This window comes from Lissotriton helveticus, chromosome 11 (assembly GCF_964261635.1).
Source record: "Lissotriton helveticus chromosome 11, aLisHel1.1, whole genome shotgun sequence".
Classification (NCBI taxonomy): Eukaryota; Metazoa; Chordata; class Amphibia; order Caudata; family Salamandridae; genus Lissotriton; species Lissotriton helveticus.
In genome coordinates this window covers 265,951,092-265,964,638 of record NC_136072.1, presented here as the reverse complement: position 1 = coordinate 265,964,638, position 13,547 = coordinate 265,951,092, and the positions used below count along the sequence as shown (strand labels likewise).

General features: G+C 42.8%; 1 protein-coding gene across 8 annotated transcripts in view; it reads left to right on the top strand.

Moving 5' to 3' along the window:
* Positions 1-13,547, top strand: part of CAB39 (calcium binding protein 39) — a 197,586-nt gene that overhangs the window by 102,143 nt on the left and 81,896 nt on the right. For all 8 annotated transcript variants that reach the window (XM_078668134.1, XM_078668131.1, XM_078668137.1 and 5 more), the window contains 3 exons: positions 1,733-1,851; positions 9,676-9,844; positions 12,203-12,262. In XM_078668134.1, coding sequence (XP_078524260.1) covers positions 1,733-1,851; positions 9,676-9,844; positions 12,203-12,262 — 348 coding nt within the window. The remainder of the gene's footprint in view (positions 1-1,732; positions 1,852-9,675; positions 9,845-12,202; positions 12,263-13,547) is intronic.

The window sequence follows — 13,547 nt, the reverse complement described above, 5'->3', positions numbered from 1 at the left end:
TACACTCATTTCAGAGGCCTGTCTTAGCCACACAACCCCCTCAATTCTCCACGCCTAGCTCCTTAATTTTTCAATGGGGGAATATTTTATTATACCACTTAACAGGCCAGAAGGGCAAGGAATAAATACTCTGCCGATACCAACAGGTGGGAAGAGGACAACCGAAGAAGTTGAAAAAGGGAAAAATACACCCCAACAAGAATAAAGTGCGCTCAGTCAAGGGGCATCGTTAATGGGGTTCATTGCATAACACTAAGTGAACGTAAATAACATTGAAATGTTGAAGAGATATTGGGTGACCAAAACGTGTATTTTATGTAAACATTTTACAACACGGTTTCTATTTCTGGTGTTATAACAAAAATGTTGGGCTTATATGTATTTGTTGCATTGTTGCTAAAAACAATTGGGTTAAAAAAAAAAAAACCTCCAATAATACCCCTTTGATTGGCTGTTGAATGATTATACTCGCTCCGACATTTTGAAAGTATGTTTTCCATCTCTATATCCTTTTGTTCTGATTGCAAAGAAATACAAATGGGTAGGCTATCTGGCTCCCTGGCTATCTGGCTATCTGGCTCCCCGAACTAAACGCATGCTGTCACTAAAATAAATTAATATTAAACAACATTGAAATGTGGTCACACACATTGTTTTATTAAACGTCCAGCACTCAATGGAAAATTATGACGGGGCCTGTGCCTTTCCTTACTGTGAGGGTGGACTCCCCCATCAGCTATGGGGTAAACAACCTAAAACAGAACAGAATCATAATTTCTAGCGTTTTACTAAGTTTGTCTTCTATTTGAAGAGAACACGCATAAAGGGGTCTCATAACATGCACACTTGCTTTAATCAAATATAATGTTTTAATCTAAAAAAAAAAACATATCAAATCCCGGTAGCTCCTAGAAAACGTCATTGTTCTCGGGTTTCCTTGATCTACTACCCCGCACAAACATTTTCTTTATGCAACGTCTTGTGGCGAATTTCGATACTTAAGGGATGGATATTTTTAGATACTAAACTATTCCTTTTCTGCTTGCTTCCCTCCCCGCAATCACAGAATATTTGCTAACTATTTAAAGAATATATTTCTTTACAGATCTTCCTGTGTGTGGTGTTTTTTACTTGGCTTGTGTCAAGTTTCAACTGAACTACACTCAGCCTTGCCCCCAGTAGCTTTTGTGCTGCACACCTTGTATTTTCTTTCTTGCATGTGCCTAAGCTGGGCTCGACTGGCCTGTGGCTTATAGGTACTTGCCAGGTGGCCAAGGGCTAAAGTTAATGTCCAGAACAGCAGTGTGTGGCTGGACTATGGCAGCCAAGTCTAGACAGTGCAGTAAAACTGCAGCACTAAACAGCTTAATTTTTCTTACTTACACCGTCTGGCAGCGAGGGAGAACTTCCGCTGTAAATAGTAAATAAATAGACAGGGGAGGGAGGGGTCTGTGTGTACAGTGCGTACAATAGACGGATTGTGAATAGTGATGCATATAGCTAAAAAATATCGAGGATAGGGTAGTTTTATAGATTTGTACAGCGCCCATATTTGGAGTTCTTTCTTATAATCCCTACAAACTCCTTAGCATAATAATTTTAAGGTAAACCCCATTTACATTAATGTTGGTATTTATTCTTTGATCATGTTTTGAAAATCAAAGAACTGCTTATTTGTATTTTCATATTTTGATGTGCAATAAGTTATTTACCAAGCATTTTATTCTACCAGGGCAAAAAGGATGTAGCTCAGATCTTCAACAACATTTTAAGACGCCAGATTGGAACAAGAACTCCGACTGTGGAATATATCTGTACTCAGCAAAATATACTGTTCATGTTGTTAAAAGGGTATGTAGTAATTTTAGTAATTGTCATTTCTTTCCTTCTGTTTAACACCATTAGGCCAGAAGACGTTTTGGTCCGTCTGCAGCCAAAAGTGTAATTCTGACAAGCTAGATTCAGAGAACAGAGTTTAATGTATTTCGGAGGAAAAATATGTAGAGCTCATTCAAGCACACGGACTAGGGGACTTATGAGGGGCAAAGGGACAGCAGTGTTCTAGAGCAGACAATGATACAAAAAAAATCTTATGCATTTTTACAGAGGAAGATTTTTGTGTAGAGGAGCTCCTTTCTAATTCGAGCACACACATGTTCATGATACAACCTAGAGCTCAGGTGCCGGCGAAATATGAAACCAAATTGGTTTCCCTTGTTGAGTTTGAAAAGTGTCTTTATATTGGGATCTAATGAAATACTAGGTTGTGCTTTTTTTCTGATATACTCAAGAATTTTGGTACCTTGTCACAGAATAGATATGCCAAGTGGAGTAAGTCTGAGTTCATTGTAGCTCTACTTATGCCCATTATCCAAGCATCTGTTTTGTAGCACAAATCTTTTCTTGATTCACATGCTGTGCATTTTTCCGCCATCTAGGGGTTGGGTCTGGAATTGTTACCTTTTTTTTTTTTTTTTTTGGGTGGCAGTCGAGATCCTCCATTTGGTGTCCTCCTGTGACATCGATGTGCTTCCTCCGGGAAGCTCCCACCTTTGGTCACGATCTTCATTTTTTCCGCCGTTGGGTCTGGATCGATATGAAAGGAGCTCCAGAGATTTGGAGAGCAGAATCGACGAAAATAGGTGAAACTTACACAGCGATAAAACCTGCTTCGCCGTACCGGACTACTACCCGACGAGCCAGAGTGCGCCGAAAAGTATGGAACTTAGACCCTGAGAATGCACATGCAGGGGACTCCCTGTGCGCGGTAATGGACAATACACCTTTTAAATTCTGTAAGAATTGTCATCATAAATAGGCTCAAAGATCAGCATCTGGTCTGCAAACTTTGCCTGCCACTTACTCGCCGAAGTGAAGATTGCAACGCATGCTCGGCCTCACCTCAAAGACCTTGAGGGTAAGAGAGAAACAGTGAAGGGCCAACTGCAACATGCAGGGTCAAGGGCAAGCACCGTCGCTTTGAGATCTGGGCCTGTCGAGCGAAGCGGAGGTCAACATCACCGAAGGCCCTGAAGTCGGCAAGGACACAGACGTCTGTCATAGAGGACGAGAAGAAGACTTCGAAGGAGGTAAGAGAACCGTCGACCTCAAAGACAATAGGAGACAAGAAAAAAAATCTCAGACAACAAAAGGGCCCTCTGCGTCTAAACAGTTTATGAGCGCGGACGCATCCAAAGAGAAACAATCTGTTGGATCCTTCGGCAAGGACGGTCATGGTGAAAAATCAAAGACGTCGAAAGACTGTCACGAAAAAGACGCCTCGACTTCGAAACGAGAGAGGTCGAAACAGCTTTCGACGACAGCGTAGAAGTCGAGCACGAAGAGAGAGGCAGAGGGTCTCGACTCCGAAACACATGCGTTGGAGATCGAGAAAAAGAGGCTAGAAGCTGAAATGGTGGAGAAATTCAAGATACTGCCGAAACCATCGACTGAAGTGGAGAAACCGGTTGAGGAATTGCAGATGCCAACAACCCCCAAACCACTCGACAAAGAAGAAGAGGAATTCTTCAAGGAGGAAGGAGACAATGAGGCATTAACTTATGTAGGCTCAGCGATCTCAAAGGCTCAAGATCTACAATGCCAGGATCTCGACGCAGAATCGCCAGAAGAAGCGATGGACACGTATCCTTTGAGGCCTTCATAAAAAGAGCAACAGATACATGTAGTGCAACTGGAAGAAGAAAAACCACAATCATGTTTTCTACTAGAGACTTTACCGCCAAATAGGCTGGGCCCAGTTCTCACCTACAGGCCGACAAAGTAATATCTACAGGCAATTTTCTTGTGTTGTATGAAGGGCGTGTATTTTTGTTGTTCTTTAAGGGAGAACCAAAGACTTGAATAATATATGGTTTTCACCAAAGCAGCATTGTAGAAAGGTGATATAATAATGTCACCATCTTTATCACGTACAGTTAGGTTTCCTAAAGAAAATCCTAAGCTCAGTCCTGGGCAGCTGTGGCACAGAGCAGTCTGACTTAAAGGAACTAGTGTGACGCATTTAGAAGTGCCAAAGTTAACGGGTACACAAACACGACACAATAAAAATACAACACCAATGTGTTTTGCAAGTAGCCCGGTGGCAGTGGGCTGGCTTGCGGACGCTGAGAGAGCTCTTTTTATATATCTCCTGCACTTCGCCCCGTTGATTACGAGCGGTGGCGTTTTTATGCCACGCATTGTTTTTAAATTGTATAACCACTGTACCTCAAAGTTATGCAGGTTACTAACCTGAGTTTCCATTTTCAGAGGTGAGCTGCTGGCTGGGGGCTGATCTTCATCGCGGGTTCCCAGCGGTAACGGGCGCCATCTTTGCTTGGGCTTACATTCACTATAGGCTATCCCTGACACTACACCCTTGCTCCGCCCCTACTTAGGAGCGCGATTTGGCCCTCGCCTAGTGTTTGCAAGTAGCCCGGTGGCAGTGGGCTGGCTTGCGGACGCTGAGAGAGCTCTTTTTATATATCTCCTGCACTTCGCCCCGTTGATTACGAGCGGTGGCGTTTTTATGCCACGCATTGTTTTTAAATTGTATAACCACTGTACCTCAAAGTTATGCAGGTTACTAACCTGAGTTTCCATTTTCAGAGATGAGCTGCTGGCTGGGGGCTGATCTTCATCGCGGGTTCCCAGCGGTAACGGGCGCCATCTTTGCTTGGGCTTACATTCACTATAGGCTATCCCTGACACTCCACCCTTGCTCCGCCCCTACTTAGGAGCGCGATTTGGCCCTCGCCTAGTGTTTGCAAGTAGCCCGGTGGCAGTGGGCTGGCTTGCGGACGCTGAGAGAGCTCTTTTTATATATCTCCTGCACTTCGCCCCGTTGATTACGAGCGGCGGCGTTTTTATGCCATGCATTGTTTTTAAATTGTATAACCACTGTACCTCAAAGTTATGCAGGTTACTAACCTGAGTTTTCATTTTCAGAGGTGAGCTGCTGGCTGGGGGCTGATCTTCATCGCGGGTTCCCAGCGGTAACGGGCGCCATCTTTGCTTGGGCTTACATTCACTATAGGCAATCCCTGACACTCCACCCTTGCTCCGCCCCTACTTAGGAGCGCGATTTGGCCCTCGCCTAGTGTTTGCAAGTAGCCCGGTGGCAGTGGGCTGGCTTGCGGACGCTGAGAGAGCTCTTTTTATATATCTCCTGCACTTCGCCCCGTTGATTACGAGCGGTGGCGTTTTTATGCCACGCATTGTTTTTAAATTGTATAACCACTGTACCTCAAAGTTATGCAGGTTACTAACCTGAGTTTCCATTTTCAGAGGTGAGCTGCTGGCTGGGGGCTGATCTTCATCGCGGGTTCCCAGCGGTAACGGGCGCCATCTTTGCTTGGGCTTACATTCACTATAGGCTATCCCTGACACTCTACCCTTGCTCCGCCCCTACTTAAACGGCCACCATGTGTCAGCGCAGCGGACGAGCGCAGCGGGCGCGACGTAGGCGCGCCTGAGTTGCGCCTGAGTTGCGCCCGTCTGCGCCGGGGCAAGGGGCATGTCACTCTGCCCCTTCCCTCACCTATTCCCGCTCTTTTCTCATTTCATGTCATGACCCTGCATTTCCCCCTCCTACATCATCCACTAGGCTCGCATTATTTGGCCTGCTTAAAGCCAGAAAATCTTTTTCAGAGATCATATCCTCTCCATTAACTGCTAGGCTACCAGTCCTGGGTCCCAAGCCTTACACTCCTCCCTCGGCTAGAGCCTTAAACCCCCCTCTGTCAGTGATGTATCTCAACACCCGGTCTCTGGTCAGTCATCAGTCAGATATTTTTTATCTTTTGGGATCGGAACAGCCAGATGTCTTGTTTCTGACCGAGACCTGGCTCACAGACGACTCTTCCCCTGACATCCTGGCAGCCATCCCTCCGGGTTATTATATATTGCAAGCTAACTGCTCCTCTGGCAAAGCGGGGGGAGGGGTTGCAGCCAATATTAGGCATCCCATTCGTTTCTCTCCAGTGCCCACCACTAGCATCCCTTTGACTGACTGTCTCGTACTCAGATTGGAGCAGCCAGGGTCGTCCCTCATATGTGTCTTGGTCTACCGCCCTCCCCAACCCATGCCCAGTTTTTCAGTCCAGTTCGGCGACCTCATCTCCCAGCTTACCATCAATAACGCCAATGTCTTGGTCCTGGGAGATTTTAACTATTGACCGTCGGACGCCCACGAATCCTCTGTTTCACTGGCTTTTTCAGACCTTATGTCAGGCTTAAATTGTACTCAACATATACACTCCCCTACTCACGTCAAGGGCCATATTCTAGACCAGGTCTAGACCAGGTCTGGACCTCCGGCCTAGACATCTCTGCACCCCTTATTCTTCCCTGTCTTTGGTCAGACCACCTTCTAATCACCTTTACTTTAGCTTTGTCCGCCCCTGTTACAACAGTCCGAGAGACTAATTTCCTGGCACGTAATTGGAACAAGGCTGATTTAAATAAATTCATCTCCCTCCTCAGTTCATCGGCTCCACCTATCATTGGCCCTGCTATTTCCATCGATTCCCAGACACAGAACCTTACTTATTGGCTTACTTCTGCTGCTGACTCGGTGGCACCTTTAAAATTAGTCAGAGCGAGGCGTAGCCATGACGCCCAAAGGTGGTTCACCGAGGACCTTAGAGCTTTAAAACTTGGTCTTCGCCAAGCAGAACGGCGCTGGCGCCGTGGGTACTCCCCCGAGACCAAAGAGATATTTTCCTCCTTGCTGAGAGAGTATAAGTCAGCCATAACTCTTGCTAAATCCCGTTATTTCTCCAATAGAATTCTGGACTCCTCAAATAAGTCCAAGGACATATTTTCTATTGTTGAGGAACTTTCTAATCCCGCGAGAGTCACTATTGCGCCTCTTCCCTCCCAGTCCCTATGCGACTCCTTGAACCAATTTTTTGTGGACAAGATTGTCAAGATCAAAACTAGTATCTCGGTCCAAGCTTTGCCAGCTCTCCCTCAGCTTAGCGTTCCTTGTCATTATTCCAACACTCACACTTTAACCCAGATCCCCCCCATTTCGGAAACCAATTTCCTTTCACTCCTGTACAAAGTCTCTTCTGGTTCTCCGGGCGACTGCTGCCCCCCCCTCGGCCCTCCGGGAAGCTTTCACTTCCTGCCCTGAACCCCCCCTGGCCTTGTTAAACAACTCTTTGGCCACTGGGGAGGTTCCGGGTTCTTTGAAACAGGCCGAGGTGGTTGCCATCCTGAAAAAACCTTCGGCAGACCCTTCCATCATGAGCAACTATCGCCCTATCTCTCGCCTTCCCTTCCTCAGCAAAGTTCTGGAGTCGCATGTCACTCAAACCCTCAGCACTTTTGTTGAGGACTCGTGCGTCTTGGACCCCCAGCAGGCCGGGTTTAGACCTGCGCACTCCACAGAAGCAGTCCTCCTCTCTGTGATGGAGGAACTGCGCAGAGGGGCCGACTCTAACATCTGTCAGGCCCTGGTCCTCCTGGATCTGTCGGCCGCCTTTGACACGGTCGACCATGATATTCTGGTCGACCGTGTCGGAGAGGCTGGCATCCAGGGCACCGCCTTGGACTGGGTCAGATCTTTTTTGACCCAACGCCAACAAGCCGTCAGGCTGTCCCAGTTTTCTGCCACTCAGGTCAAGCTGACCTGCGGAGTCCCGCAGGGCTCCTCTTTATCCCCCCTCCTTTTTAATTTGTACCTGGCCCCGTTAATACGTTCCCTCCGCAGGTTTAATGTCGCCGCATTTAACTACGCGGACGACATTCAACTAGTTTTTTCCATCGATTCCTCTGACGATTCAATTACTACCTTTCAAAACACGCTCTGCTTCATTAGTAATTGGATGAGCTCAAACCATCTGAAGCTCAACCCCGACAAGACCGGGTTGGTTCTTGTCGGGGGACCTTCCAATCCCTGGCAACCTTCTTTCTGGCCTGCAAGCCTGGGCAGTCCTCCTTGTCCTGTTAATTCAGCTAAAAGTCTGGGAGTCGTCATTAGTAACGACCTTTCCATGACGCCCCAGATAAGCGCGATAGTGTCCTCTAGCCATTTCCAACTCAGGAAAATTCGTAAAGTCTCTCGCCTACTTACTACCGAAGCCCTTACTTTGGCTTTGCTTGCGTTAGTCTTGTCTAGGCTTGACTACGCAAACACATTGTATGTAGGCATCCCTGATTATCAACTCAAGAGACTTCAGTTGATCCAAAATCAGGCCGCCCGCCTGATTTATCACCAACCCAGAGATCAACACGTTCGCTCTCTTTTAAAAAGTCTCCACTGGCTCCCGGTATCTGCACGCTGTAAATTCAAGCTTGGCTGCACTATCTTTAAATCTCTTGCTGGCCACAGTCCTCTTTTCATTTCTTCCCTTCTTCACCCATATGTTCCTTCTCGCAATCTTAGGTCATCTCAGATGGCCTTGTTATCAGTTCCCAGGTTTAAGAGGAAGAAGCATGGTGGCCTTAGGTTCTCATTTCTAGCCCCGTCTTTTTGGAATTCCCTTCCTCTCCCTCTCAGGCTGCCTTCCCCTTACCCCAGGTTCAGATCCCTCCTCAAAACTTTCCTTTTTACTGAGTCTTATCCTTAGCTGTTAAATTCCTACGCTTTTTTCCTTGCTCCCTCAGCACAAGCGCCAAGAAACCTAATGGTGTTAGCCGCGCTCGATAAATTTATTTAACATAACAATGTATAAAAATAGTGTATATTTTCATCTCGAGTTGGATACCACAACAAAAAATCTATTGCAGGAATCTCCAGATATTATTTTTCAAAGGTAAGTATATTCTTTTTAAAAGATGCAATAAATTGTTGCAATAGTTTGAGTAGTTCCTAACAACGTGGCTAGTAAGGATTTTCCTTTCGGCTTGGCCTGGGCACAACCGAGAGGTAATGAGTCACAAGGACCACTTAGTTCAAGGGAGACAGTTGCCTATCGTTTTTCAGCAGTCTTGGGGTCTTCATTATCTTTTCTTCCTTTAACACGGTCCTGCCAAGAAGTGGTGCTGATGGTGAGGATGCAGGATGCTGAGGATGCTAGGAGTATTCTTCGGGCCGCCCGGATATCCACAAGTGTCTGGTTGTCTCTGGCCTCTGGTCTCAGTCTCTGACGTTGCTTGCAAATGGCAAAACTATCAGAACAGTACACGTTTCACTTAAGTTTGGATATGTTAGGGGTATGTCATGTTCGTTCTGAATAAAAGCATGCAATACTCAAATGCATCATTAAGTTTAAACATGCTCCCAAACTTGGTTGCATTAATAAAAAAATGTTGATGTTTGAGCCTAGTTAGATTTTCATTTTGTCTAGAATTGCTGACTTGTTGATTGTTGTTTACCTATTAATGTCATCCTATTGTAGGCAATTTATGTTACTCAAGAGACTGGTAGTTAAATTTCACCTGAAAGGAGAATAGGCATTTATTAAAATACATGCACTCACTTGTGGTCTGTTGAAAATTAAGTATTGGCATCAAAGGGTTGTAGTAGGAATTTCTTTAAAAAAAACAAAATAATAATTTTGACTTGTTTAACATATTCCTATTTATGTCTTTTATTGTGAAGACAAGTCACAAATGTCATAGATCAGCTGCATGTTTTTTTTCTTTGATAATTAATGGGAGCTGAGAATCTTGCATTAACTATACCTAGTTATGTACTATTTTGTAACCATTTGTTTTACTTTATAGCTATGAATCTCCAGAAATCGCTCTGAATTGTGGTATAATGTTAAGAGAATGCATACGACATGAACCACTGGCTAAAATTATATTGTGGTCCGAACAGTTCTACGATTTCTTTAGATATGTGGAAATGTCAACATTTGATATTGCTTCAGATGCATTTGCTACCTTCAAGGTAATTTATTATCATTAACATTTTGTCATGAATGATTTAAGCCTCAAGCAGAGAGTGGAATTGAGCTCACAATAACCATGCTTGTTCACCAAAAAGTGCTATTTTTTAGGCAAACCTGGGATAGATGACTAAGAGAAATTGCAGAAAGTTCTAAATCAGAGATTTGCTCTGTAAGCATGTCGACAATATCTGTGTCATTGTATCGTGGAAGCACAATAGTCCTCTTTGCAGTTGAACCCAGCATCAATGAGGGCGTTTTATTTTGTTACAAGCTTCTTTTGTCACCAAAAGACTATTTTTTTCCACTGTTGATGCCATAAAAGACACCATTATGATTCAGGCAGGATGATGCATTCCATAGGCTGGCTTTGTAATTCTAGCCTTCTGGCTCACTTAGATTGCTTTAAATTGACAACACAGTACCATCAGTTGCAAACAGTACATCAAGTGCCAATTTATTTTTATCTTTTTACTCTGAATTGGAAGTTGCATCTAGTGAGATTTGAGTGATTTTTTTTGTTTTGTTTCCCAGTCCATAAATAACCACGATCTAATAACTTTCAAGTACTATCCGTAGCATTATTCACAATTAAACCACTCATGTAGAAAGTATAGTTAAGCTCCTAAATTTTAATCACAATTGCAAAGTCTAAACAAAACCATTAAAAAGTTCTAAACCGTATTCTCATTCCTTGTGTCTTTAAGACAGCAGTCAATTTTTTCTGTGCTAAATTGAACATAATTGCGTCTCTGTGACAAAATGCAGTGGTCCTTGTTAAAATTTGAATTGAGTAGGGGCAACGAGAAAAACTAAAATTTGTTGAAATCAAAAAGGATTTTCTTTTATTACAAAAAAAACCGCTGACATCTGTGCCTCCAAACCAAGTGTCTGCACTAATCAAAAGCATGCCTATGATTACTGATTTTCGAAGGATGAAATACCAGCCATTCAAGAATTTAAATCCGCTTTGCACCGAGGCCACTAAAAAAGATGCATTAGCCCCAATATGTTGAAATTATCTTTGTGCTTTGCTGGTTAAATGCACACAAACCAGGTTTTACTTTATTGGGACTATTTTATTTCCATTAACCCATCTGTTCTGTAGATTATGTTGACAGAGCTTGGGTTTTTGATGGTGCTAAACCTATCTTTTCAGGAAAAAAACTTCTCAAATTAGTAATATTGTTTTGAAAATGAATGGTAGGTCATGGAAGTGTGAAGGTTCTAATCCTGAGACAAGGGTTGTAGATACTTTATTTGCACTGTGAAGGAGAATACAATTCTTTGTCAGGTACAACGTAAAAGTAGAGCCATTGTATAATACCAGAAATCCAAATGATATAAAAGCAGTTTTGAGCTAATCCACACAAACGTGTGTGTGTGCTTTGCTGAACATCATGGTGAGATTGATTACCAGAGGGATTTTAGTTCAACAAGACCAAACTCAAGATGTGTATCTACAAAATACTGCAATTAGCAAAACCGTTACAAGTTAGATGCATTACCTTACTATCCTATGACAACGTCATGGGTGCAATACTCTGATTCAGAGTTTAGCATCCCTAACCTTTGTGGTTGAGAGGTTATAACCAAGACCAGTGAAGTGCAATAGAGGACCAAACCAAGCTGCAGGCTTCACCAAATAGTGTAAAAAAACATTAAAGGGGTATAATGGAGGACGTTCGGCAGCAGAATCATTTGGATATTTTATCATTTTAAAGCACATTAATTCTGTCTTGTCAAATTTTTTCCTGCATTAACACGAGTTTTACACCTGAATGCCGCATTAGTCATTTGAAATGTGGTTTGCTTTTTCATAGTATTTTAGTAACTTCTGTTTAAACAAACATATGTTAAAATCCAAACATCCTGCTGCAAATGGTAGATATCAACAAATTACATCAATCCCTAATCATGCTGTAAATGCTGCGGCCTCAGAATTGCATCATTTCTGTGGCCCTGGCTGTAACTTATCCTTAAAGTACGCGGAGCTGCAGCTTTCATTAAAATGTATTCTGGATGTCTTCAATCTCAGCAGAAATTAGAAGTTTTAGAGACCCATGCATATTTAAATCTGTATTCTTTCTTAAGTATGTTTATAGAAGAAACTGCGTATAATAGCGAACAAAAGTTAGCAAATAAGTTAGTGGTTGAAATGAAAGGTAGCCAACTTACTCGCTCACCCACTAGCAGTGCACTGTGATTATGTTAGTGTGCAGAAAGGTAAAATCCACTCCTAATACTTTGGTTGGAAAGAGTTGTATACGTTAATGCCAGTTGATAATTTGGTTATACGTATATCTTTCAAATGAAATGTCTGTGCATGGCGGGCCTTTAATTAAAACTCGATTTTTCAGGATCTGCTGACGAGGCACAAATTGCTAAGTGCAGAGTTTTTGGAGCAGCATTATGATCGGGTGAGTAAACGGTTCATCTTTTATTTTAAGTTATGCAATTTATACCTTGTCTACCCTGGAGAAACTGTAGAGTGGTGCAAGCCTCTCCAATATTGATTACATTTGGCAGCTAAGCATTGTGTGCGTTGTGTGCCTGTTTAATGGCATCATGACTAATTTTGATGTATTTGAACAAAGTTGTATAAGTGCTTCTCTTTAATACATGCAGTTGATTAAAGAGTAATCTGAGATACATCCTGTAGCCTTTTTTCTAAGTTCATAATGTATGAAAATGGGGTTATAAAAACAAAACATCATCTTCACGATTTTTCGATGTATTCATGGCTTTTTAAAATGATAAACATTGGATCCATCATAACACATAAGATACTTGGGTAGTGGAAGAAAGAAATAGGTTGTGTCCTATTCTTAAATACAAAAACTGGTCTTGACCTAAAGGCATATTAGATATTTGAGAGGTCACACATACTGTATCCTGGAATGCTTCATTATAGGCGGCCTACCGCCCTGGAGTAGGACAGCACGACTCGAGTAGACTCAACCAAACAAAGGTGAGAATTCTTAGATATTTTTTACATGACAAATCCAAAGATTCAGATAATGAGTTAAAAATACTTGGGAGGTATACCCAAAGAAAATTTCTTTATTAATGGATAAATCTGGTATAGGTTAAAATTAAGAATGTGGTGTAAAGGTAGAAAATAATGTTGTTTCACCTACCAGTTTAAGATACCAACATGTTTTGACTTAACAAGGATGCTAAATCTGGTCAAAGGTGTTTGAGGCCAAAAAACTCCCTACTCATCTGATACATGCAACAAAAGGAGGTCAACGCTTTTATGTCTATCCGTTCTCATTCAGTACAAAAACCTGTAGGTACAGGCAGACCCAAATTATCTTCCTACAAGATACAAAATATTTACTTAGAAAAACTAATTCGGAAAAAGGGGTTTCTTTTAATGACTAACATGCTCACGACTAAAGGCAGTATGTCAGCGCTTGGTGCTGCATACAAGCATGTATTTGTTCTTTATACTTACCTCAAAAGTGAACATTGCAAACCTCTAGAGGGATGTGTGTGTAAGTGTAGGTATGTGTGTGTAAGTGTGTGTGTAAGCAAAGTGTGTGTGTGTGTAAGCTAAGTGTGTTTACATGCAGCTGTTTAGCATAACACACCCATGCACCTGGCCACTTTACCAACTTGGACAAATTCAGACTTCATGAATCAGAATGGGGTGTATCTCCTCTCTAGTAACACACTAATCATATAATAAATAACCAACTT